Below are 25875 nucleotides of genomic sequence, written 5' to 3'. Positions count from 1 at the left end.
GCAGGACCTGAAGGGAGCTGACAGAAAAGATGGAGAGAGACTATTTAGAAGGGTCTGCAGTGACAGGACAAGGGGGAATGACTTCAAACTGACAGAGGACAGTGCTGGATGGGATATTGGGAAGGAATTTATTCCTTGTGAGGGTTGTGAGGTCCCACACAGGTTGCCCAGAGAAGCTGTGGCTGCCCCATCCCTGAAAGTGTCCAAGGCCAGGTAGGATGGGGTTTGGAGCAACCTGGGATAGTGGAAGGTGTCCCTGCCCATGGCAGGGGTGGAACTGGATGAGCTTTGAGGTCCCTTCCAACCCAAGCTATTCTGGGATTCTGTGTAATTTTCTTTGGAGAAAAGCAGAAACTCATGAGCTCTCAGCATAGCCAGAGCTGTCCTAATTTGGCTGTGATCCGGACTCCTCTCCAGCTGGAGTTCTCATTGCCAAATGGGGAGCTCTGACAGACAAAGACCTGACCTGGATTTTACACTCAAAATTGCCTGCCTTGGTATGACATAAGTACACTCAGACTGGCTTACAACATGAAGACATGAAGACATTGCTGAGTTTGGCAATACTTGACTGCAACACAAATACTGTGAGCAGACTGTACCCAATCTCCAGGCAGTAAGTGTATCTGACCACTGAAACCACATAGAAAGTTAAATCAGATGCAAGAACTCATCTCAGCTGTATGACTGCCTACTCTAGTGCCAGACAATTGCTCATACAAAATTAAAACTCGTCAATGAATCTATAAAGCTTTCTCACAGCCCAAATCCAGACTAGGAAATTAAGTTATGCAAGGACATCACACAGGCACTCTTTTCCTTTCCCCTGGGTGCATCCAAAGAAATGCAGCAACTGATGAACTACACAAAAGTCAGCACATCCACTGCCCCAAGGGAGAGGCATGGAGGGCAGGACAAGCTGTGTTAGTCACACTGCTTGGGAAACTTGGAACTGATCAGGCACTGTGAAAACAACAACCAAAAAACTCTCCATGGAAAAAGACTCAAGATCTTTACAGATCTGACTTTTGATGGAGCTTTCATTCTGTTTATAGAGACACACATAAAATTCAGATAGGACTGTCACTTATGTCATAGTACAGAAGATAGAGAAGATACAGGGAATCAGAATTTATTATATGTAAAAAGTTGCTCAGCTTTTGCAAAGCAAACCTCATCCATACGGAAGTCGTAATACAGTCAAAACTCAGAAAATGCCACAATTGGGAATAAAGGATGAATGTAATAAAGTGCACATGACTGTATGAGAACAAAATGCATAACATTCTAGTCTCCAGGCTATAGTTCTAGTGCTGCTACTAAAACTTTGTCCGGGCTCAAACCAACACAATTTAAAACCAGAATGAGTTTACGAGTTCATCTGTTAAAATCCACAATCTGTCCAGGCTCCCTCCAACCATGCTGTGACACTGGTGGCTGGTTTGCAAATCTTGTGGTTTTCAGAAAGAACATCTGCTGTTACATCAGAGCAGAGAACACATCTGTGAGATACTGGATACGAATCTCAGTGAATTATTGATATGGGTCAGAACCAACTCACTGTGAGTACGTGTGTGTGTGTGTGCATGTGGGGAGGGGCTGGCCCTGGCCCTGCAGGTCCATGGTGAGGCCTGCACATCAGGCCTGTGCTGAGGGCACAGGGCAGAGCTGAAGGCAAGGCCTGCAGCCCACGCAGAGCACGTGGCAGAGCTGAAGGCCCGGCAGCCTTGTCAGTCGGGCGGTCAGTCAAGGCAGAGCTGCCTGGCAGCTCGCCCACACCACACCCCTGCAGCCTGTGACTGGCTACAGCACAACTCAGCTGGGGCTGGAAAGCCTGGTGGGATAACCTGCCTGGGAGGGAAAACTGAACTCTAGAAACACGAGACTCCATGTGGTCTCCCTGTCTCTCTCTTCTCCCCCTCCAGCTGGTACCATGTGAATCATCAAATCTTGTCGGTAACTGTTGTCCTCTCCTTTCCCTCTCCTCTTCTCTCTTTTCTCGTTCTTTACCCTTTTAATCTGTTTTCTCCTGTTGCTCTTTTCCTTCTCTTGTGAGTGACTTAAAACCAATGAACTGTGTTTTACTAAAGCTGGTATATGGATAGTTTTTAGTGGGTGTTTCCTGTGTAATGGGTCTTTGTGCTGAATGTTTTAGTGAAATGCTTTTTTCTTGGTTGTATTTTACTCCTGTAAAAACCTTTTGCCAAAATATCTTATTTTTCTCACTAAATTAAAAAGAATTTCTCTCAGATAAGAGTGTGTGACTCTTTCTCCAGATGCTAATTAGAGGTTATAATGAACCAAAAGGCTTTTAAGAAGTCTTAAATAAAAATGTAACTGCACTGGGCAGTTCATAGCTTAATCTGGAACGCAACAATATCTGCCCTTAAAACTGCACACAGCCATAAGCCAACATCTTATTGGAATCCATGGCCGAAGTTAAAAGTTCTAAAACAATCCATGAACATTTGTGGAGGAGAAGGGGAATGGAAAAATAATATGTTTATTTCAGGGCACTGCAAGAAAGCTTTTCCTCAAGTTAGATATTTGACAATATTTCATCTGAAAACATGACAGGAGATGTATTTTCCTGCTGATTCAAACACATCAGTTGAAAACTAGAGACATTTTACCACACTAGTTCCCACCCACCTCTTCTCTCAAGAAAGAGAAAACTCAACAGTAGAGGCAAAAGTGATTCTGCTATGATTACTTAATTTTGTAATATTCAGTATTTAGAAAGCCAACATAAGAATGGAGCTAAACAGGGAAAAGTGGATGATGACTACTGAATGAAATGCTGAATTTTTTTTTAAGTGCCATCTGTTGCTTGTTTGGAGTTGACAAATAATTTTGAAAACATTCCCTGCAGTATTGCAAAATATCTGTATCATTGTTCAGTATAGAACAGCATTTAAAAATATTTCCCAAGAAATACATACAAATTCAAATGCTGTTTTATCACAGAAATGTTCCACACTGACAGCTGTTTCATACCTTTTCCGTATTTACTATATAAAAAGGCAGAGAGAGCTCAGCGTTAAGTTGCAAGGATATCTTTAATATTCATTAAGAACAGATAATATTTAAAAAATATATAGACAGGTAAATATTTAATGAAAAACCTCAAATGGACAGGTAATTTAAAGGACAGAGTTTATCAGGAAAAAGAAGTCTGCATCACATTAACACTTTCAGAAAGAAAGGAAAACATTTAGTAGAGAAATACCTAAAAAAATACAGGAGCAATCTTAGAATCAAGGTGCAAAACTGAGCCTGTCACATCTATTTTGCATATTAAAACACTCCACAATTTTGAGAAAAGATTTGACAAAATTAGGACTCCTTCTGATTACACCATTAAAAACCCCATAATTATTTGTTTTTCAAAAATAACCATTTAAAACATACATTTTCCTAATATTGAGATAACCTTTCTTTTATTTATGCCATTAAGGTTGAACAAGGTTGTAAAAAGAGCGTCTGGCTGCCAGATATCAGAAAAGGGACAAAAAAGATGTGGTCACATCTAGCAATATCTCTCTGAAATGCAACCAAGCAGACAGTTGTATGATTAAATTACTTATTTTAATTTCCTAGCCAAGAAGCTGATCCCAGACTCCTTCCCTTGAATGATTTTGAAGTATCTTGGTACTTACTGAAAGGTTAGTGGTATTTGGAACATACTGATCCTGTTCTCCCAGGAGTACGTCAATCACAGGGTGCCTCCCATTTTTTATAATTATTTCTTGCCGATTATCTTGCACAACTGGTCTGCAAAAAAGAAAATATATTAATTCTAATTTATTGTAACTAATAATTTACTGCAACTAAAGCCTGCAGGAGGGTCACCTATAATGTAGATTTTTGTGAAAAAAACTCTCAAATTATAAAAATTAATTATTGACATTAAGCATTTCTAAAGACTTCCTTACTTTCAATCAGTTACAAAAGAATATATTAGCAAATTGGATGAGGAAATTCCACCTTAACTGCAAATTTGTCTACAAGTCTACTAATGTAACATCTAATTCTTCACTACATCTCCATGTCTGAAAAGCTCCATCTCCAAATACTGAATGTTCTTCACAGAACAAAAACCAAAAAAGAAGCATGTTCCACTGAATTCTATTAATTCTTTTTGTTCTCTGCAACCTACTTTTTCTTTTCCATTGTAAACTGAATTGCAGCACTCAATGGGGAGGTAAATGCAGTTCCATGTCTCAGCAACATTTTCCTACCCCAGAAGTACAACCACTCTGAAATAAGAGCAGTAACTTATAGGGAGAGAGGCAGCAGCTCTGGGAAAAAGAGGATACTGGAATAAAGCCACAGAATTTTAAGACTGGAAATGAACTGATACTCTGGGTGGTCTTTAAAGGGAAGATGTGGGGAGTGGGAGTATGCAATTTAGAAGGAAAATGGAGATGAAATAAATGGCACATTAGAAACACAAAGCACTGGGGAAAGAGATGCAAACTGATAATGGCAGGTTTTTTCCCAGCAGTTGTATAGCTGAGATGAAACCAATATATAGACAATCTTGAGCCTTATACTACCTTTTCAACAGCATCCCTTAAACCATTCACAGCCTGGAGAGTGGACACCCAAACATCAGATGATGGTCTCTGGACTACACACACCATCACCTTTACGTCTCTAACGTTGCTGCCTGAGAGCCCTGATGCTGTAAATAATCTGTGTAAAGGAAGAGTGTCGCTACCCAGGGATCCTCAGATGCCTCTGAACTGTGAGAGGTGCTCAGCTCTCCCCCACAACTATGCAGAGCACTTGTGCTCCTGACCTGGCTCACTTACCTACCTGAGGTTGAGCTATAGGAAACCATCCTCACTGAGTCAAAAAACATTCCTAAAAAATGCTTAGTATTACTGTCTTAATCTTTCCTTCAGCAGCCCTCCAAAATTAATTAGTGACACCTTCCCTGCAGCTGAAGTAAGTCTCTTTCCAGCCAGTTTATAAGCTCTAAGCCATTCTAAAATTCAGTGAACTATTTAAACCCTGGCACAGTGAATTAATCAGACTTCAGTTTGTTTTCTCATCTGAGTATACAGAAATAAGTGAGCAATTACTTTCAAAGAGATTTTAACAGAGGCACACACGATCCCAAGAGTCCAGAGGTGATCAATATTATGTTTAAAGATGTATAACAGCAGAAGTACATGTAAGCTGATTTCATTTGCCTATGTGTGGGTCTTGGGCAGGGGCAGGTGCACAGCTCATCACACCTGATCCCAGGTGAAGCATCTCCTCTGCTCTACAAGCTGGAACTAATATTTATCTATTATTTATCTGAAATACATCACTGAAACAAACCTCAAATACCTGAGAAATTGAGGTAGTAGAAAGATATTATGAACTCAGACCTTGCTGAGAAAAAAAAAAAGAGAAAAAGAAGTCCATGCAAAGTCCAACATTTATTTATATATAGTGAGATATCCACTAGACTCAGGTCAAACAAAAACCGTAATTTGTTTGTTGATTTGTTAATTTGACATAACATGTAAAATTTGAACTGTAATGTTTACAGATTTGTGTTTTGCCCAGAAGTGTTGTTTGGCAAAATCAGATTAAGTTGAAACTATTGTAAACAATTTTAATAATGCATTTTATCATAGTACAGATATTAAAATCTGATTTATTTTAAATACCCTCTTATAATTCCCTTAAAAATCCCAAATAAAAATTAAAAATTGATTACCTGCAGTAGTCTCCTTGTTTAGCCACCAGGGCAAGAGAGAACAGGCAGTCGACAGTTGCTAGGTGACCAATGGCTTTAGACACAGAGTGATAATGTTCACTGAAATGGCTGTACCAAAACAGGGAAAAGTAACAGAAGAAAAGGGGAAAAAAATAATTCTGCACAGATACAGAAGCATTGTCAAAATACACTCCATGCAAGTTCTTCACAGAGCTCCTGTGGTTGCTAAATCGTTCTGAATTCAAATCTCCCAGCAGTGATTTAGGCTGCAACAGGACGACACAATCTTAATCAAGATGGACTTTATGACATTCTAAGAGTGAATTATTTTTAAGCACAAAAAATCAGACAAAAATGAAATTCATTAGGTAGCATATTAAGAGTCAGCAGTTGCCTCAATGAGGTCTGTAAAAATGCCACAATTTGTCACAGTGCCAGCTGAATCCCAATCACTGGTTCAACTTCAACCATAAGTTACAATCAGAAAAGAACCAAACTAAAGAGTGTCCGACACAGGAGTTGTCTACAATTTCAGTAAAGTACGGTATCTACAGCAGAAAATTCAAGAATTAATTTTCATTTTATGTATTGCTTCCCCAGCACAATAATGACGTTACCAGGGGAGCAAAGTTTTCAGTAAAGTTCATTCTGTTCATCCTCAAGAATTTGTTTTCTCCCCTCTCCTAGTCTCAAAGGTACAATATAGAATACAAAACCAGCAAGGGAGCAAAGTTTAATAAACAAAGACATAAATGAATGGAGGAGTGGGAAAGAAGAGCACTTTCCTACACCCAGGTCTTTCCTTGTTGTCTGCTGTTATACAACATTATTGAAAACAGCCAAGGGAACATGAAGAGAACCATTTTCTTAGCACTGCACAGGAAACACACACAGAGAAGTGCGAATTGGAATGTTTTTCTAGTTTCTATCAAATTTAGAGAATTGCTGGGTTCCCACTATGGGGCAAATCCAGTGAGACAATTTCAGAGGGGACTTGCTAAGCTTTTGCAAATTATCATTGCATGACAAGAGGAACAATTTCACCAGCTTTGCAATTCATGGAAGTAAAAAAATAACGGATAACTGTACAACTGAAAAAGGCATTCAGAAGTCCCAGAAATAATTTTTAAACTCCCATTTTAAAGATCCTTTGGCCAAAAAGTCAAATTACACCACTAAAAACTCTGACCTCAGACAAACAGATGTGCCGGATGTGAGGGACAATAAAACTCCCACTACTTTCTAGCAAATAATCATAGTCAAACTCAGGGTAGTGTAAAAAATATAATTAATAATAACACTACTATATAATATTAATAAATAGTAGTACTATTTCAACAATAAAACTACTCGATTCAGTTTTACTCAGCTGTACTTTTAGATTCTTAATTATTTTTAAAAGAATTAATATTAATTTATTAATATATTAGAATAACAGTATTAATATTATATTATTATTTTGCTCTTAATAAAACTAATATCTTATGTGATATTAGTTTTCAAACTTTGAGAGACACCTTACATAATCAATAGTATATTAGAATGTGGAAATACAGAGATATCACTGCTAGTCTCAGGACTCAGACTTCAAGGTCCTGCCTTCAACTGCTTTAAGCAACATTTTAATAAGGTTGTTCTGGACAACTACGAACTTCTTTTTAGATAAACATCTTTCTTTTTCTCCTCTTACAGTAAACTCCAAACCAAATACAATGATGAGGACGGGCTGTATTTTGTAAACTCACTCTAAGAAGTTCAGCCACTCAGCGCTGCAGTCAAGGATGAGCTTCTCCTGGAGCTGATTCAGATGCCTGTAATTTTCTATGATAAAAGGAGAGTGGAAGCGGCTCACAGCTTTTGTGCTTGAAGGGAGAGAGAAGCCAAACAGGAAATCAAGGTCACCAAGCAATCAGCTACACCATCTCTACACATGCAAAATTGGAATAGTTTTCTTACTCACTGAGAGCCTTGAAAATAGATGATTAAAAAAAAAAAAACGTTCTTTTGTTGTGGTACCAAACCCAATTGATTCCACTGGTATTTATTGTGAATAAAGTGGTCAGTTACTATGCCACTGTCCACTCACAAGGCTTCTGAAATGTTTTGCACAATGTGGCATATATCATCAAAGTTTACATATTCCACAAAACTCTGTTCACAAAACACTGCCTAAATGGATGGCTTTTCTGTAGCTGGTTGCATATACAATGAACTACATAAAGAAAATTACTTTAAAAAGGAAAACTTCATGACAAGCCTGAAATGAACTTTGTAAATACAGCGTGCCTTGCTAGTTTCCACTTGGGGCACTTGGTATTTGTTTATGTATTTTCATTAAGGACTCACTGTGGGGTACCCAGGCATTGTTTTACAGAATCCAGATTAGCTGCAATTCGTTCACCATATTAATTCGGTCTAATCTCTGCACTTTCAATACTGAACTCTTGCATAAGTTAATAGAACATCACTTCAGAGTTCACCTGTGATATCTGTGCTCACATATTACAAACTGGGTCTTGTAGAAAATTCAGCATTTACATGGACATTATAACTTTAAGGTATTCAACCCCTCTGAATCATAAATTACTGAGGGGAAATAAAAGCCAACTACATAATTCAGTCTATCTCTGTTTCACCTGCTAGAATAAAATAAGAACAATCAAAATTTTATGAAGCACTGGCACATGCAAGCTACAGGCACAACTGAATCAAGACCATGGTTTTAATACCAGTACATGTACTTTAAAAGGTTAGGTAAATAATACAGTGCTCTAAGGATCTACTGTGTAAAAACAAATGCTTTAAGCACTCCATTTTTTCTGCTTGGTTTTGTTTGCTTTTAATCAATAAATTTACAATTGTGGTCGGTTGGGTTCAGCTAAAAAAAAAAAAAATAAACAAATGAAGCAATGAGAATGTGTATGTAATTAACTGTAATACCAAAATACCATGGTTTTACTTCTATACTAAAATAGAACAACTTCAAAGATATTTTACGTACCTACTAATCATAACCCAGTCAGATGGCACAAATGATTTATGGGAATTCTTGACTTCTATCAGAAACTAAAATAACAGAAATGTAATATTACACATCATGGGAAGTCAGGAAGGCTAGAGAATCATAATCATTATAAATCAAGAAATCCGCATGAATCAGAGGAAAACAATATTCAGCCTGAAGAGACTGAGCAGACCAGAAGTTAATGTTCTTTCTCCCCCAGAAAAGCAAGGGTTATGACATACATAACCCTCCTGTATCTAGAGAACCTTGCTTGAGGTTTGAATCAACTCAGGGGCAGAGAGGGAGGCACAGGGAAAAACAGCAGTAATGGCAGGATGCTCAGTGCAGTGAAATATAGGTGATGTGTTTATTGCAATGTTTTGTATGATTCATGTTAGTTATCTTTGTAACACCAGCCTGAGGCCCTGGATGTCAGAGAATTGAAGCATTCCTGATCACAACATTCAGCTGGAAAACTAATTACCTGCAGAGATTAGATTAACACAGACTATGCCCACATTTACAGAAATCCATGAGACTCTGGTCTGACAAAGCTTTTCCATTATAATTAATATGATTTAGATAAAACCTTCCACAGCCCACTGAAATAGCCAGCAATCACCCTCAAGTACAAACAAAAATAACAGTCCTGACATGGGCACAAAAAAACCCATCAAGGGCATGGTGGACGAGTTCTTCATTCACCTAAAACACTTTCAAGATATTTGTCTTGAAATACTTCTTATTGCTCTTCTCCTGTGAAGAAGCATTTGAATTCTACATCTATCAGCATGTAAGCAGAATATACCACACACATCTGAGGAAGAAAGCTCAAATCAAACAGACTCCTGTTCGACTTCTACGTTCTTCTCCTCTCTAACAATTCCCTTTCCCTTACTCCTACTCCTTTGGTGTCTTTCCTTTCCTCACTGACCATCTTCTCTGACCCTTCCCCTGTTGACCCTTTTGGTGTCTCTGAGACACCCTCACCAGATATCATGAAATAAGAGCTCCTTTTACCAGTACACCAACACACATCTCCATCTGCAATGGTTTCTGAGCTATGCCCTGCTCTCTTATATGTCTGCACTGACTGGTGGTTTTTAACCCTCCTATCAACTCCACATTTCGGTACTTCCTCAGGTGCTTTCTCCTCTCTTTGATCAATTCCTCTCTTTTCCTTTCCTTCACACAGCTGTCATCATATACTTTTAATGTAGCCTCCCTGAGAGAAACTTTTCAAATCTTGGCTCTTTCCTCCCTCAGACAATACTCAAACACACTTTTCCACTTTCCCGCTGAATTTCAGTATCTCTGCTGACAACCTGCGCAACTCTTGGACCACATGTTTGCTGTTCTCGGCTCCATCATCAGCAGGTCTTTGTCAAAGGCTGCTATTCCTAATTCATCCCTTCCCACATTCTCCCTCATTTCAGCAGTGCCTGTTTGCTCCCTCCTGTGTCGCTTGGGTCCTTCTCACTTTCCAAAGTCCTCCATGGGTCAATTCCAGTTCCTTCCCTCCTTGTCCTCACCCATTCCTCTCCCCTACTCTCCATTTCTCTCCATTTCCCAACTCCTTTCTTTTCCCAGTTTTCTATGGAGTTTTCTCAGCCCTCCTACTCTCAGTTCCCAAAGGACAGTGCTGAGCTGTGCTACCTCACTGCTCCCCTCAGTTCCCCCACAAATTTTGCAGGATCTGACATCTCTTTTTTCACCACTGAACTTCTCAGCTCACTGGAGCATGTCCTGCCCACACCTGCACAGCACTTACAAACAAAAGCTCCAGTCTAAAGCACTGTTTCTAGAATTCAAACAACATTTATCATTCTTTAATACGGTTCCTCTTATCTCCCATCTTTCAAACTACAGTCTTACTCAGTACTTACAAATTCTTCCACCATTCTCCAAGTTAACTACATGCTATGCTTTCTGGTCCTCTGAGAGTATTTCAGCACTTACTAGTCACAAAATTAACCCTGGAAGTATGTGAGTGCTTTTACATACATAGAAAAACGAAGCATCACTGAAACAAATTGAACTGCGCTAATGTGTGCAGTTTCTATTATTTAAATCACTAAAGTAATTGTCTTAACAAGTAAGAGTCATACTATAAGAAAGCTGTTCTTCAAAGTTGGACAAAAGATTATAGTCAAATGACCTCATCAAGCATCATACTAAGTTCTAGTAGCTCTCACTTTTAAGATGTTTTCTAGACAAGAATGGGTGCAGTCATATTTTAATAAATACAATATTACCTCTTGACCTGAAACTGTAACATACTCAGCAGAAGGATTCTTAATCTGTTTACGAATGTCTGGCAGATGCAATTGGATTTTAGAAAGCACCCCCTGGATGTCCTCCTTTTTCTTTCTGATGACAGGGAAGTCTGTAAGGTCCTTGAACAACTGGGTTTTATCTCCAGTCCTATCCATAAAAAGCATAAGATAAAATAATGGTAAAAACAGAGATATATTCCCTGATTCTGCTGGCTGTGTCCTTATTTTAACTTGTTATTCTCATTTGTTTTAACATTAGCTTTACTTCCTTCTAAATACAGATTTTCAGGTGCTTGGTCATGGTACAGCATATTTACCAAAAGCTGCCATACTCATGACATGAATAGAAAGGCACTTTGCATACAGAGCACCCCAAGTGCTGACAACATCTTTATTATGATTAAATGTGAAGCTTTAGATAATTTCTGCATAACATGCACATAGATTTTTAACATATTTAGAATCTGGCCAAATTTGGGCATATTTTAATGAGAATTGCAAAGAAACCCCCTCCCCCCAAGGTCCTCATCGAAGCAGAATGCCATCAGGGCTTTCTCAGAGCAGCTCTGAGAAAACTCTTCCTTGTTTTCTCCAGAAAAGATTAACCTGAGCACTTTTAACTACATGCAAAACAATGCTCTTTTCTAGTTTCAACGTCAAAAAAAAAGACAAAATTATTTTGGCTGCACTAACTCAGCTCAGGATTGACATCTGAAACAGGGAATGCCATTCAAATGGTTAAAATCTGGGACCTGAACTAGCTACTAAAAACATGGTTGTCAACAAAAATAACAAAAATTTAACTTACCCTATTAAGTATCAGGCAAAGAATAAAAAGCAGTGCAATCAACACTAAGTTAATTGGAATACAATTTTGTATTTTAGAGCAAACAAAACCTCTACCAATTAATTACATAATTACCCTGAAAACTAATATGTGGAGAGCAAGTAATTAGCCAACCGAAAGTATTAGAACATAGAAGTAATAAAAAAATCTAATATTCTACTTACTCTGCTACCCCTCTGACTGAGAATAAAACTACAACTGGAGCCAGTGACCAGGCAGGTAACACAAAGCTGTGCTTTGGCTTTGCATTACATTTTGTTGGCATTATGTAAGTGATAGTAAAGATGCCATTTTAAAATACAATACTAATTTTTAGAAACGATTTTGTGCTAATTAGACCCGTTTCCATGGGAATTCAAGGGGAAAAAAAAGATCACCAGTAGCCAGCAGCTGATTGTGAAGACTGTCAGCGCTATGTGATGCCAACAAAAAATTTTAAAGTTGACAGTTTAAAAATAGAAAAAACACAAACCCAAAATCTCCAACTCCCCATAAAAAAAGCCCTAGAGCAGAGGGATACTTTTGAAAACAGCTACAGGATTTTATCCACACCTCGTAACAAAATTAACATGTGATGTAGTGTCTGCACAAGTGTGTGTGCTCACGTATGGATGTGAGTACTATTCGTGATTTTTATAAAAGAAATGTTTTGGAGTAAAAACAATACTGGCACATAAAGTTGAGATAAATAAAGGCTGAAAGATAAGTTATTTTAGTCATCTTGAATCAATGCAAATATGTATTCTGCAGATCAATGATGATATTTTTCTACTTATACCATTTTTGTATACTATTGTACCCATGATCAATACAGTGACAGAAAAAAAACCCCTGTATTTCGAATCTACAGTAAATGTGGTGTAATTTAGATACAGTCAGTTTTGTCATAAACTGCCACAACTATAATTGGACACCATACATCCGCAGAAATCTCATAATCCCACCTATGCAATGGGCAGAGCAAATCCTTCTGCCCTTCTCAATGCCTAATTTATACACCTTGGATCTGTCTCTAATTCAGAAACAAATGCAGTTAAGTTCGAGGCTTCAGTTCTTAAACCTAATTTTAAATCCCAGTTTGGAAATGAAAAAAAATGTCTTATAAATAAGGTGAATGCCCCAATGTAATTATATATTGAACTATATACCACATCTGTCATCAAAGGAACAGTACAAAAAAAATTATTTGAAGACACTCTCCAGTATAATGCATATTAAGTCCATCTTCTTCCTCTACCTTTTATTTTTTTTGGACCAACAAAGGACACAATTAAGACAAAAAAGGCAGACAGCTTTAATGAATTGTCACAAAAATAGTAAAAGGCTTATTCCTGACAGCAGTGCACCCACTCTGCTAAAGGCCAAGTCTCCCTTCAAAAAGAGATGTGAAAACAATTTATTCTAATGCAAAACACATTTTCACTGTAAATTCATTGTCCAAAATAGATGAAAAACTTTCAAAAAGTTATTTGGCCTGAGGCAAACACCCACTAGGCAAAATGCTTGCTCACCTAGTTTAACTTTAAAAAAAGAATATAAGCCATAGATAACAACAACTTATGTTTTAACTAAAAGCTATTGTACATAAATACAAAATAAAAAATTTAAAACAAACGTGTACTAAAACAAGATGCATAATTTGCATAACTGAATCAGAAAGCTTATGAGGCACAGAAGATTCATCTATTTTCTCTACTTACTTGGCTGCTTCTTCATTAAGGATCTTTAAATAATGTTTTACTGGAGAGAGAAGCTCTGGGACTTCCAGCAGTGCACTTTTTAATAGCGGAGATCTCACATGGGAATGCAGCACTGGGACAAGAGCTTGGATTTCCAAGTGCAGGCGAGACAGGGTGCTGACAATCAGGAAGAACTCTTGTGTTGAGCACTGAGAAAGGAAGCAATAACTAAATAATTCCAATGTCCTGTATTTTCATTAAATCCTACAGGTTCTTTTGCTTTTTGAAAACGTGACAAAATACAATTAGATGCATGGACAGTAACATAACTGCACCATCTTGGCCCATTCATGAGGTTAATTAAGCATAGTTAAGCATACCAGTTGTATCAACAATCATCATTAGGAATCAGCCAAGAGCTGATCTCCAGTGCTCCTGGCGCTGGAGGGAGATGTGCATACAAAAGCAGAAAAGGGGGCAATAATGCGCAAAAATAAAAAGAGCAGGTTGAGTAACTTTAGGAGCACCACACCCTGTTCATATGTGCCTGTGAATTGGTGTTATCTGCACCCCCATGGTGCTTCTTCCAAGAGAAGGTTTGGAAAGACAGAGCGGGACACAGACAGGGAGAGTCTTGGAAAAAGAAAGGGAAAAAATAAAACCCAGAGAAAGAGAAAACCAGCAGTCCCTGTTTAAACCACTAATATTACTTATGCTGTGGTTCAGGCACTTTGCTGTTGGATTCCAGATGCTCTTCAGTGTCAGCCTAGTTTGTTACCTTCAGCTCATTCTCAAGAAGGACTTTGCAGTTAACAACCCTGAGGAACCAATTTCCCTCCTGTCACACTCCCAATTCCCCACTCAGCTGTGCCAGGTACCTGAGGTGCTTGTGCCCCACTTAAAAATCAGTTAACACTGATTCTGAAATGGCCTGTGCAGCACTGAGTTTGCATTTGTGCTGCACCAGATCTCGCAGAAAGAACTGTAGAAAGAATCGTATCCTGCTGAATACACCGTCTAAGAAGTCTTTCTGCTGTGCCTTTTGCAATCGGATATGTCTATCTCGTATTGGCCTCATAAGCCACCAGCGTGCCTGTAACAAATGTGGATAGAGCCTTCCCAAATCTTCGTTCGTGAAGCCTAGCCATGACATGACATGGCACCAGATCTACAAACCAAATGGAAACCTGGCAAACCTGGCTCTGTGGGACACTTAATGCTCTCAAACCTTGCTGAATTCTGTGACACTCCAAGACATTTCCATTTCAGAAGGTTTGAAAAAAAGTTGTCCATAAATAATTATGCTGATACTTTTTCATATTTTACTGATCTGTAGAAACATTCCTCCTTTAGTCTTCTGAAATTCAACTGACAACACTGAAAAAACCAGCTTAGTTTCCTCACCTGAGGATGCAAGGAAAGCAGTAGGATATATCCCCTTTGTATGCACATCCTGCTCTTCCTACATTTTTTTCTCTCCTACCCCAGCAGTCTAGCATTCAATTACTGGTCAGGATTTGGTGGTGATCAATACAACAGTGATTACAGAACATGTAGGTTTCAGTGAATCACTATTTCACAGAATATACCTACATTTTCATTTTGCCATCCTTTCAGTTTCTCCCCAGAAGTAAATTTTTCTTTCTCTTTCCTTCCCACACCCATGTGCAAGAACTAAGACAATTCTCCCATCTATTACTCTATCGTTATTTCTCCCAAATAATGACTGTACCCAAACACAGAAGCAAGTATTAACAAAAATGCAATTTAACCATGGTATTTCATGACATTCAGGAAGACCACAGAGATTACATTCTGAATGTTTCTGGAACATCTAAGCTCACCTCTTTTACAGAACTACTGAGATAGGGATAGAAGAGACCCTTCAGGTGGTTTCCTTGAAACTGCTCCAATTTTTCTGTGTTAGTTTTCTTTTTGTCTGCCCTTATATTCCAAGAAACCATGTGCTTACCACTAATCCATAAAGCAACAATTAGCATCATGTAAAAGTTTTATCAGACAGCCTAAATTTCCCTTCCATTAAATTAATCCAAATATCTCTAGTTTTAGTTTTTTTGTATTACAGTAACTCAACTGCTTCTTTGCTGTTAACACCATTCAAATACCTCTAAGCCTTCTATTCTCCTTCAATCATCAATGTAATCAAAAAAATGGTCTTTCAATCTTTCTTCATAGGCCATCCGTTATTCAGTCTCATGAAAACTTTGGGTTTCCTCTGCACTTGCTGCAATTTATCATCGTCTTTCTGATAATCTGGGACTTATTTCTCCTACTTTGCAAAAGCTCTGACAACAAAATAAAACAAAATAATAAAGCAGTAAATCTGTATGAGAAATAAATAATCTGGTTTTATTATAAGTAAAATGAATTTAGTGAAAAGCAGGGGTTGGTGGGATTTATTTCTTCTCTTTCATTTAATTCCAAGAGTTTTAGGCACCTCGTGGAGACTGTAAGGTGAAAAGCCCCGTCTGGGCCTGACACCAAGGAAACATCGTGGTCGGAGTAGGGAAAAAATATATAAAAATAGAAAAGATACCCTGGCCACATGGCTGGCCTTTGTGTGCAGAGAGACCCCTCTGTACATAGGAGTACATCATCAATCAATCAGGAGGGAGGGTAACACCCCCTCCTGAGTTCAAAAAATTACCTTTTAAGGTAAAATACCTTACACCTGTTGAATATTTAACAGCTTATGTAACCAAAAGGGTACAAAAGGGCGCGTTTTTCAAATGGCAGGGTGCTCGGACCAGGTCATGAGCTTGTGCACCCAGCGCGCTGTTAATAAAGCTCTTTGTTTCACTGTATTTGGCCATCTTCTAAATTTTGATTAGAGATATTTCTCACATCTGTCAATGGCATTTGAGATCAAAGCACAGAGGAAAGACCTGAAAGACTAAATAAATGACAAATTCAGGCTTGGACTCAAAGTCAAATACAGTATGACTGACAGCATCATCATCAACATTGATGCAGATAAGGGATAAAATTCTGCCAGACTTCCCTTGAATACAAAGTGTTCAGGGAGGCAAAGGCTGTTTCATGGAAGAGCAATGTCCAGAAAAGAATGAGGAAATATGGACAGTAAGAAATAAGAAAAAAGGGATTAAACAGGGCCTTTATTAATACATGATATATATAAGTGCAGGAAAGGGAAAAGTGTTTGAGAATATATGAGAACACCTGTCTAAGGAGTTTGGCAATAAGGGTGGTGAGGCTGATGAACATGAGCCTTCAGTAAGAGGAGAGAGCTGGATTTCAATTCAGCATCACCTGAAAAAAACCCCAGAGCTACCATGAGATATGTCAAAAGATGCTTAAACATGCTAAAGTTTGTCACAGCAACTCTGATGGCCCACACACGGTAACAGTCACCTATGAGTTAAAACCTATTTGATTCTATGACTACGGTCAACAGCACCTTTGGGGAAAGGGAAATTCAGCTTTACTGCAACCAACCTTGTTAAACAGAGCATTCCCAAGAAAGGGGTGTGCATACCCCTTTTGTGCTTATTCAGAGAATTCCTGTTTCCCTGGCTCCAGGGGACTGCAGGACTTTGCATCTAAAATTTAATGCCTCCACTGCAGAAGTAATTTAGTGAACAAACAGAGAACTTGGAACAGATACATAAAAATAACTCTGAAAAGCTGGGTTCCATTACAGTAAGACTGATTCCATTTAAGTCCCAAGTAACCTTACAAAAGCATACAACTGTGTTACAAACTAGAAGCTTTTAAAATACAAGTAAAAATGGTTTACATAAAGCAGGATTAACAGTCTGGCATTCACAGAAGATTCTCACAAGCTTATTCAATGCTATTTTTGAAGTGTAGTTTTGAGATGCCACCAATAATAGCTACAGCTTCTCTGGCACTAGAAAAATAACTTCAGAGTTGACATGGATGCCAAACAATAGTTTCAGCCAGGAGTTTACTGAAAATGGCCTGGCAGCCTCTGAGGATGCAGGAGAGATCATAGAGATCCAACACCCTCTCAACAACACCGACAGCAATTCTGCCCTGTTTGCATTAGTGAAAATGTTTCCAACAGACACCCAGGGCTGACAACCACTGACCACTCACTGCAAGTTAAAAGCATTTCAAACAAAAAAAAAAATATATGGGAGTTGATGCAGCACACATTTATCACTCTTTTCAAGCTGCAATAGACACTTTTATTAGTATAGAGAACATACTTTGGTTTGGGAAAAATGAGGTATTTAATTTTAAGGTTTTAACTCCCCTTGTTATGACTTTATATTAATCAGCCTAACGTGGAACAATTTGCTCAAATCACATTTAGTATTGCAAACCTAAAAATATCTCTGATGCAGATTCTTTAGAAGTGCAGTATAGGCAAGATGTGCATGCTATTATTACAGAAGAAAAAAAAGCAAAAAATACCAGGTATATGTTAGCCAATGTCTACAAAAGATGATGCTATGGGGAGAATTGATTTAAAGCATTCTATAAAAATAGTAATTAATATCTTGGACATATGTAACAGGTATTCATTTAATAAAAGAAAAATCGGAAACATAACATTTTCCTCTGAATCCTCTGAAAATCACACCCTCTTCAATGAAATATGAAATGTACCTTCCAGAGAAGGTTTTCAGCATAATTCTGCTGGACAAGCTTATGTGGAAGATTTTAACTCTTGGCACCCACCTGAGCAACACCTTTGACCTCTGAGGAGTCTGTGTCAGTGAAACAGTGAAGTACTCACTGAAAAACTGGAAGGCAAAGTGTTGGCCCTGAGGAGGCTGTGGGCAGCCAAGCAGCAAATCCCCTTCTTGTAGCACCTGCCTGCTTTACTCTCCACAGGTGCCTTGAAGGGGCAGCAAAGCTTTGGTGACTCATTCAGAACTGAACAGGTTTTCCCAACTGCAGTGGCTTGTAAGGAACTCTGAATGAGGGAGAGCCTGTGGCTGAAGTTAGAAGCAGAATAAACTGAAATGACGTTTCGCCACATGTGGTGGTAAGGTTTGATCACTGATCTCACTCCTTCAGTGAAACAGCTTCACTTTTATCTGTTCTGTAAATTTAATGACCAGTTGTTATGATGATTTCTGTCCACTTTGGTGACTGTGCTTTAGTCAAAAAGTAATGTTTATTGAGCAAAGGGTGAAAATACGATAAACATTTACGGATTGAGCCTGTATAAATATTTACTTTCTGAAACACACTGCATGAAATCAGCAAGAAACATCAGGTTGGCCATGTAGGACACATTTCTAAAAGTACTAATGGCTTGTTTACTCTGTACTAGTTTTAAACCCTGTTCAAATATCATCCGCTGACCCTCTTTTGCCATTCTGCACCTCCAAGGCAAGGCTGAACACTCATCACTAAACTGAGATAAAACAAGAGATCCTGCCATTCATATTTCCCACTGATCACAGAAAAAAATGCACGTGGTGTAAATTTTCATCATTCTCTCTCTGGTTCTGGAGGGCACGGCTGAACCGGGTATGGAAAACACCATCTCAACAGGACCTAATTCTGAATCAGCTCCAGAACTATTTAGACAAAGCTCTTGAAAAGTCTCCATCTCTCAGGTTTAGGTTTTGAAGTCAACTTCTGAGTGCTACCAAGAAGTCTTCAAATGTCTCCTCTCAAGTCACCCTTGTGTCCGCGCAGAGAGCACTGAGGCCACTCTGCCTGGTGAGGTGTCAGGTGCTGGAGCTGCACTGAGAACCACCAGCGCTTGGAAAGTAACTCCTCTCTCCATAGCAACAGCAATACTGCTAGTCTCCTCAACCATTCCCATAGTCTTCTTCAGGCTAGGGCAAGCTTACAGCTGGAACTGTGACCTCCAAGGTACTATCTAATTCCCACAATAAAAATACTGTCCTAATTCCAGACTGTTTATACCTGGGGTAGATCAGCAATAGGTCTTGGTGGTGTGGGTTAATGCGAATTTGTGAAGGGCCAGGTTAACAACTGCCAGGTGGAATTATGGTACCAGATAAGACTTACTAAAAAAAAATTAGTCAGACCAGCAAAACACACAATGATCTTATTTCCCAGATGAGTTCCCATAAGGATGCCTTGCCTTACAGACTATTGTCTTGCCGTAATTGTTTTCTGTCTTCTCTAGAGGTCACTGCACAAAGTGCATTCCACAATAAAAGTTCTCCAGTGACTGATCTGAATGTAAAAAACATTCCAAAAACTGTTTGGAATGACTGAGACAACCCAGCCATCTCTGTACACTCTGGAGTCTCTTTGCAAAACAGCTCTTCAAATACTAATGTCACTGAAGTCTAAAGGGCCCCAAGGATGAAACACTTGCCACATTCACCTATTTTTCTTGCAGCTGACAGTGAATTAACAAGCACATTCCTTCAGTTAAGCCATCAGTGAGCTCCACCGGGAGTTTGGATCCCTTAATGGGGAAGAAATTGCAGGGTACTTGAGCATGTGGGAGATGGACATTTAGAATTAACAGAACTGGGAAGGCTCTTGTAGTGGGAACCAAAAAGGCAGCATTCACTGGGGGGAAAAAAACCCACAAAAAATCCACGAAGACCAGTTATTCCATGTTCTTGAATGATGCTGCTTTGCAGGGACCTTTCTTCAGGCTCCATATTCACGGTCTAGACTCCACAGCCAGTTTCCCAGACTCGGCTTTTGATTCTTTACTCCAAACAGACCCTGTCTCTCACAGACACTGCCATCTCCTCAAAGTCCTAAAGATCTAAAGGGATTACTCAGTGCTCCAGATCCTCATCACAGTGCTCTGCAATGGATGCCAACACAGCTTTTTACCAAGGGAAGATATTTCACCAAATGAAAAGTGTGTGCTTGGAGCTTTTCCCCTCTCATTTGCCCTTTTTAAGGATTCTGCTGCAGCTTCTTTCCAACATCGGACTCACTAAATACCTATCTTCATGCTACAGTGGCTGTTATTATGACAAACTACATTGTCATATCATTTCAAAAATCACACGAAAGTCCAGAGGCTCTGAATGGCTACATCTAAACATCAGCTTTAAAGCTGAGAAAGGTAAGCAGTTATACAGCAGGAAGGGACATCTGAAGACACAAGTACATTAAAAAAAAAAATAGAATGTAAAAAAAACCAAAAAGAAACACACCAAACAAAAAAAACTCCACATGGTAGCAGTAGAGCACTGCCAGGATGTTGTGAAATACAGATATATCTCTAGAAACAGTATTATGTATGAAACCTGAAATGAGTTTAACCATTAAAAAGTGAATTATCTAATTCCTGGGCAGTTGTTTGGAAAAAAACCCCAAACAATTTTATCATGTGAATATGGTTAATTTTAGAGGATGGGCAAATTGGTGTACACTCCCTCTTTTCACAACCTTCCTTATGGCTGGACCTCTGTATCCATTCATTGAAATACACAAGTCTTTCCACGTGCCAAACACTGCAACACAACAGGGCTTTAAAAAACTGGGTTTCAGATTTTCAGACAGAGGAAAACTTTGTGCTGTACTATCCAAAAAAATTACAGCCTGGCTCTTGTTCTTCCTACCTATTCCTTTATCTAAAACAAACTGACAAAACCTCTAAATAGAACAGTGAAATAAATGAACATAAAGTACAGCACAGGTGCTATTAGCACATTAATCTGCTGCAGAATTGTCAGTGTCTCCTTACAAGTGATTCTTATTGAAATGCAGAAGTGAGATCCAAACTACAGAATTTATAAACAGATTAACATTCATTTAAAAACAGCTAACTAGAGCCAAGTGGTTTCACTTGCAAGTGTGATTTTAGATAAGAATACGGACACAATGCTTTGTTTTAAAGGGAAATAATAATTTATGGCACAAGGGCCTATTGCACCATCTCATCTCACTGAATCCAGCCACTAAATCTTAGCATTACCAATCCAGTGTATGTATTCTAGAACTCTACTCATACTTTCTTCTATCAGCACATCACTGATAAAAAAGTAAGATTCTATCAAATCTAATTTTTATAAACTTGCATCCCTTTATTATGTCAGCCTCAGTTTTGCTAAGAAGAAAACATTTTTAAACAAACATGCAAACCCAAAGGAAATACTCTAGGACAGAATGATGCTGTTTAGAAAATAATAACCCCTTGCAATTATGGTTATACCTTTTTGTGAAAAACACTGCAGAGGCCTCTCTCTAAATCTGGCAGCTTACAAAGAAGATTTTGAATCTGACCAAACACGTTGGATTCTGACAGCAGAATTTCAGACACAGCATCAAGCCGGGCATTTATTTCACTGAAAAAGAATAAGACAATAATTAACACTTGTGTTTCTCTAGTAGAAGGCATACATCCAGTGAACCTCTTCCTTCAGTTTTTTTTAGGGGAATTAAGGAATGCAGAAGATTTTGAGATTTTATTAAAAACACAAGTAAGATCCATTCTCCTCTCTTTGTGCTCAAAATAGCCAAATATACACTTCCGTGCCCAATTCTACATGTACTTCTGGTGTAAATAATATGACTAACACTGAATCCTGAATATCCAACCTTAAATTTACAGAAAGAGGATGGGCAGACAGAGTTTACATTTGAACTCTACACAGCATACATTATTCCAACAGGTTGTACATACTACTTCCCATTTTACCTCTCTACATTTGATCCAGACCACTGATTGGTAATTACACAGATCAAACCACGCTGGGCTTTTTACTTTTTCTTTTTTTTTTTTTTGTTAAAACCTGTAACATTAATCTCTGTATTTAAGGACTGAAGTCAACTAATGAGAAAACATTTTCTGATGTGAAGAAACAATTCTGTGGTTCTTTGCACCTTCCTTTCAATCATATTCTTAAAGCCACTGTAAGAAAAGAGCTGTAAAAATGGACAACTACTGTCAAGTTTCACCCCAAATCTACATTTATTTCCAACATATGCATGGACGGGCTGTAGAGTGCAGAGATAAGGTAAACTCCATCTCTTCTTTTTGTGCAACCAAATTGCCTTATTGCTGCTTTCCAGGAAAAGACTGAGAGTAGGGGTAAATGGATGTATCCAAAACATGTGTGTTCATCCCCACCATGCAGTTTACAGAGAAATCAGTCTTTTGATACCAAAATACCAACACTTCATACACCAGCCAAGTGTGTGCAAAACCCCCCCACACCTGTTCTCCTGGACCAGTCAGATGCTCTGAGCTCAGCCAGCACAGAGGAATGAGAAGCAAGGATGCAATAAAAATATATGATTTTGGGGAAATTGCCTGTCTTGGCCATGGCTTTTATTGCAGAACTGCTGTGCCACTTTCCACTGCTACCAAATGCTGCTCATGAGGAAATCAGAGAAATCAGGCACCTCCACAGGCTGCAGACATTACAACAGCCTGGCAGACAGAGGCCTCTGGCCCTGAAGACAGCTAAATCTAAGAGTTCTTGAACTTTTATTGTACTGTATGTGAAAGGGAGAACATCAGGAATGAAGTGTGCACTCAGACAAACATAAATGTAACAGCGCCTGAGTGCCGGGATTCTTCCAGTGACACGCTGCTTTATACCAAAGCAGCCAAATCATCCCCTCCTCTGCCACAAATGACACACCTTCATCCCAAGAGCAGCCCTGCTGTACAACACCAGGATTTGCACTGTCCTACCATACACCTGGACCACAGGTAGATGGACCTTCCAGTGCCTCTGTGTGAACTGAGGACAGCCTCTGGTGCCTGAACTGCTTTTTCCCCCCAACCCTGAGGGAAACAGAAGGGTCAGACCTCACAGGCTGTGCCTGGCAGCCCTGCTGCAGGTCACAAGAATACCTGCTCCACTCTTCCAGCAGTGCCAAACGCACTCAGCCAAACATTTATCCTGTTCCTCTGGGCAGCCAGGAGACCTAGAAGCAGCAGCAACAGCAAAGGACAGAGCTAAGCCTTAAATCTGATCCCAGAGCCACGATCACGGATCTGGTGTGCGCTGACAGAGCCACAGTTATGCAACCAAACAACCAAACATCAGGCTCTTGGCACCCACACGGGGCATGCCAGGCAGAGATTTAAGCCTTGTGCATCAGTTAGTGAGATGCTCTCAGCAACAGCTGGATAATGGAGAGAGAATGGAGAAGTGTCAGTATCAATGACAGAGTAATAAAACACCCTGAGTGCATAGTTCTAAAGCCAGCAAACAGTTACACTGATACTCTAAAAGGTATGCGTCACCAGTCACAATTACATTTTCATGGAAAATTATTAAAGTTTGCTGTACTTGAGATCATGGAACACTCCTGTGCATGAAGGAGTACTGAACTGTTAAATTATAAGCATATGTACCTTAAAGAAGATAATAACCAGTATTTTTTATTACAAAAAGCATTGTAAGCAGCACAACTCTGTCACTTAATTTAAACAGCGCTATTATATCTGGGTCAACTAAAAACTTGCAGTAATATGTAAAATAGATGCAGATATTTGAAAAACTTCTCCCTACAAAGCTTAATCTGCACTTTAATCATCCTCACATATGGCTGTGTTACTGGAGCTCCAGTAATCTAAAACTAAGCATCCATACAGTTTTTCTGCTTTAATCCTACAAACAAGAAAGGGTCAAAAAATGGCATTCAGTACCAAATGACCCATTTTTTCCCCACCTGTAAAAAAACATAGTGGGATTCCTATTTCAAACAGGAAGTACAGCAAAAAAATGTGTGAAATATGATGTGCATGAGGAAGGGGGGACTGGGATGAGATGATAAAAACAGATGATGAATTTCAAAGTATGCTTTTAAACTTTAAATACATATACTTAAATTAATGAACATTTTGTTGAGGGCCAGTATATACATATTGCACTGATCAGCTGCTAAACAAATCTGTTCTGCATTGCAGAGTTATTCAGCATATATGAATTAGTCTGGGGTTTCTAATCTCTACATGGTCTGGAAAAGAATTTCACCCCCAGAAAATCTGAATCTAACACTATACAAAGGAACTCAACAGCCAGCCAAACTGGCTACTACTTCATGCTCTACTTAGGTGCAGTATTAGTCTGTTCTTTCTCTTCTGTATAAAGCATGTCGGCAATCTGAGCTTTATCCAATTTTCCAAACAATCTTCAGAGAAATAATGTAACATAATTCAGTTGACTAAAAGCAATACACTTACTTCTGCTGTACTCCCCATCTAAGAATAGCATCATTAGTACAGTACTAAAATCACTTTGCAGTGTATTTAAACAGAACAAAATCTACCTGCAGAATTTTTATTCCAGTCATTGAAAAGAACTACTTGAAATGAAATAACAACATATATGTGAACAATATAGAAAATTAGAAAATACATAGATATTTGGATCCCAAACTAAAAATTATTTTGACAAAGCAGAAGGCTGCAGATCCAAAAGCATTGCTCTGAATTAACATCTGAGCAGTCTAAATAGGCTTGCTGGTTGCTGGAGTGGTAACATATCTGCTGATCTCTCCTACAGCAAAGCAAACCTGACATTTTTAGATATGATAATATATCATTACATTTGAGGCAGAGTGAAACTGATAATGTAGCTGCTATATAAAAATGACAGAACATTTTCATTTGTATAACCTTTTATTTTTATACAAGGTAAATAAATACAAATTTATCAGAAGTCTATTAACTTACAATAAATGCACATAGTATGAGTCCATTCATCATGCTAAGGACATAGCTCAAGTACAGTGTGTACAACTGAAATTAATTCTATTAAATCTGTTTAGAAACCACAGTGATATGTAGAACTGTCAATCACAGGAATTCAACCCTTAAAAAACATAATGAAGGCTATGAAACAATAAACGCTACTTTACATAAACTATATTATCTAAATCAAAGCCTAGCAGCCTCCTAACTACAGCATTGTAAAGAATGAAAATATATTATTTAAGTTACTCACTCACACAATATGCTTTTTTTCTGACTTTCCTTCAGAACATGGTTCGTGAATGAAGACTTTGGATGAGTTGATTAAGTTAAAGACCACGTTAAACTGTACAGAGTGTTTTATGCTTCAGACCACTCCCTTTCACGACAAGCAACTAATGCCATCAAAACCCAAGGCCATGGTAGAATTACCACAGTGCAATCTATACGCTGTGTATGATTTTTTACAGAACAAGCAGATGAAAAACTGGCTCATTGCAGAAGCTGGAAGGTCAGAGGGATAAAGTGTGTGTGTCAAACTGACAGTTGGCTGGCTCCAGAGCCAGCCAGGGACGCTGGCAATGCCAGACAGTGACTGTTGTGGCTGGAGAAGGGGCCATGCGGAGGAAGGGCAGCGCTCTTCCGGGACAAATGTCCTTGGTTTGTCTGTTGGAGAGAAGGACAACACAGCACAGGTGCAGGAATGATGCCAGGAAGTGGGCACGGACTG

At 38.7% G+C, this 25875-nt stretch overlaps 1 protein-coding gene across 8 annotated transcripts in view; it reads right to left on the bottom strand.

Moving 5' to 3' along the window:
• MSH3 (mutS homolog 3) overlaps positions 1-25875 on the bottom strand; it is a 92719-nt gene that overhangs the window by 21274 nt on the left and 45570 nt on the right. For all 8 annotated transcript variants that reach the window (XM_064642934.1, XM_064642935.1, XM_064642940.1 and 5 more), the window contains 7 exons: positions 21648-21780; positions 13547-13734; positions 10979-11147; positions 8721-8785; positions 7465-7581; positions 5720-5827; positions 3660-3774 (listed from right to left, as the gene is read on the bottom strand). In XM_064642934.1, coding sequence (XP_064499004.1) covers positions 3660-3774; positions 5720-5827; positions 7465-7581; positions 8721-8785; positions 10979-11147; positions 13547-13734; positions 21648-21780 — 895 coding nt within the window. The remainder of the gene's footprint in view (positions 1-3659; positions 3775-5719; positions 5828-7464; positions 7582-8720; positions 8786-10978; positions 11148-13546; positions 13735-21647; positions 21781-25875) is intronic.

This window comes from Pseudopipra pipra, chromosome Z (assembly GCF_036250125.1).
Source record: "Pseudopipra pipra isolate bDixPip1 chromosome Z, bDixPip1.hap1, whole genome shotgun sequence".
Classification (NCBI taxonomy): domain Eukaryota; kingdom Metazoa; phylum Chordata; class Aves; order Passeriformes; family Pipridae; genus Pseudopipra; species Pseudopipra pipra.
The sequence above is the reverse complement of the archived record's forward strand: the minus strand, read 5'-3'. Positions and strand labels throughout refer to the sequence as shown.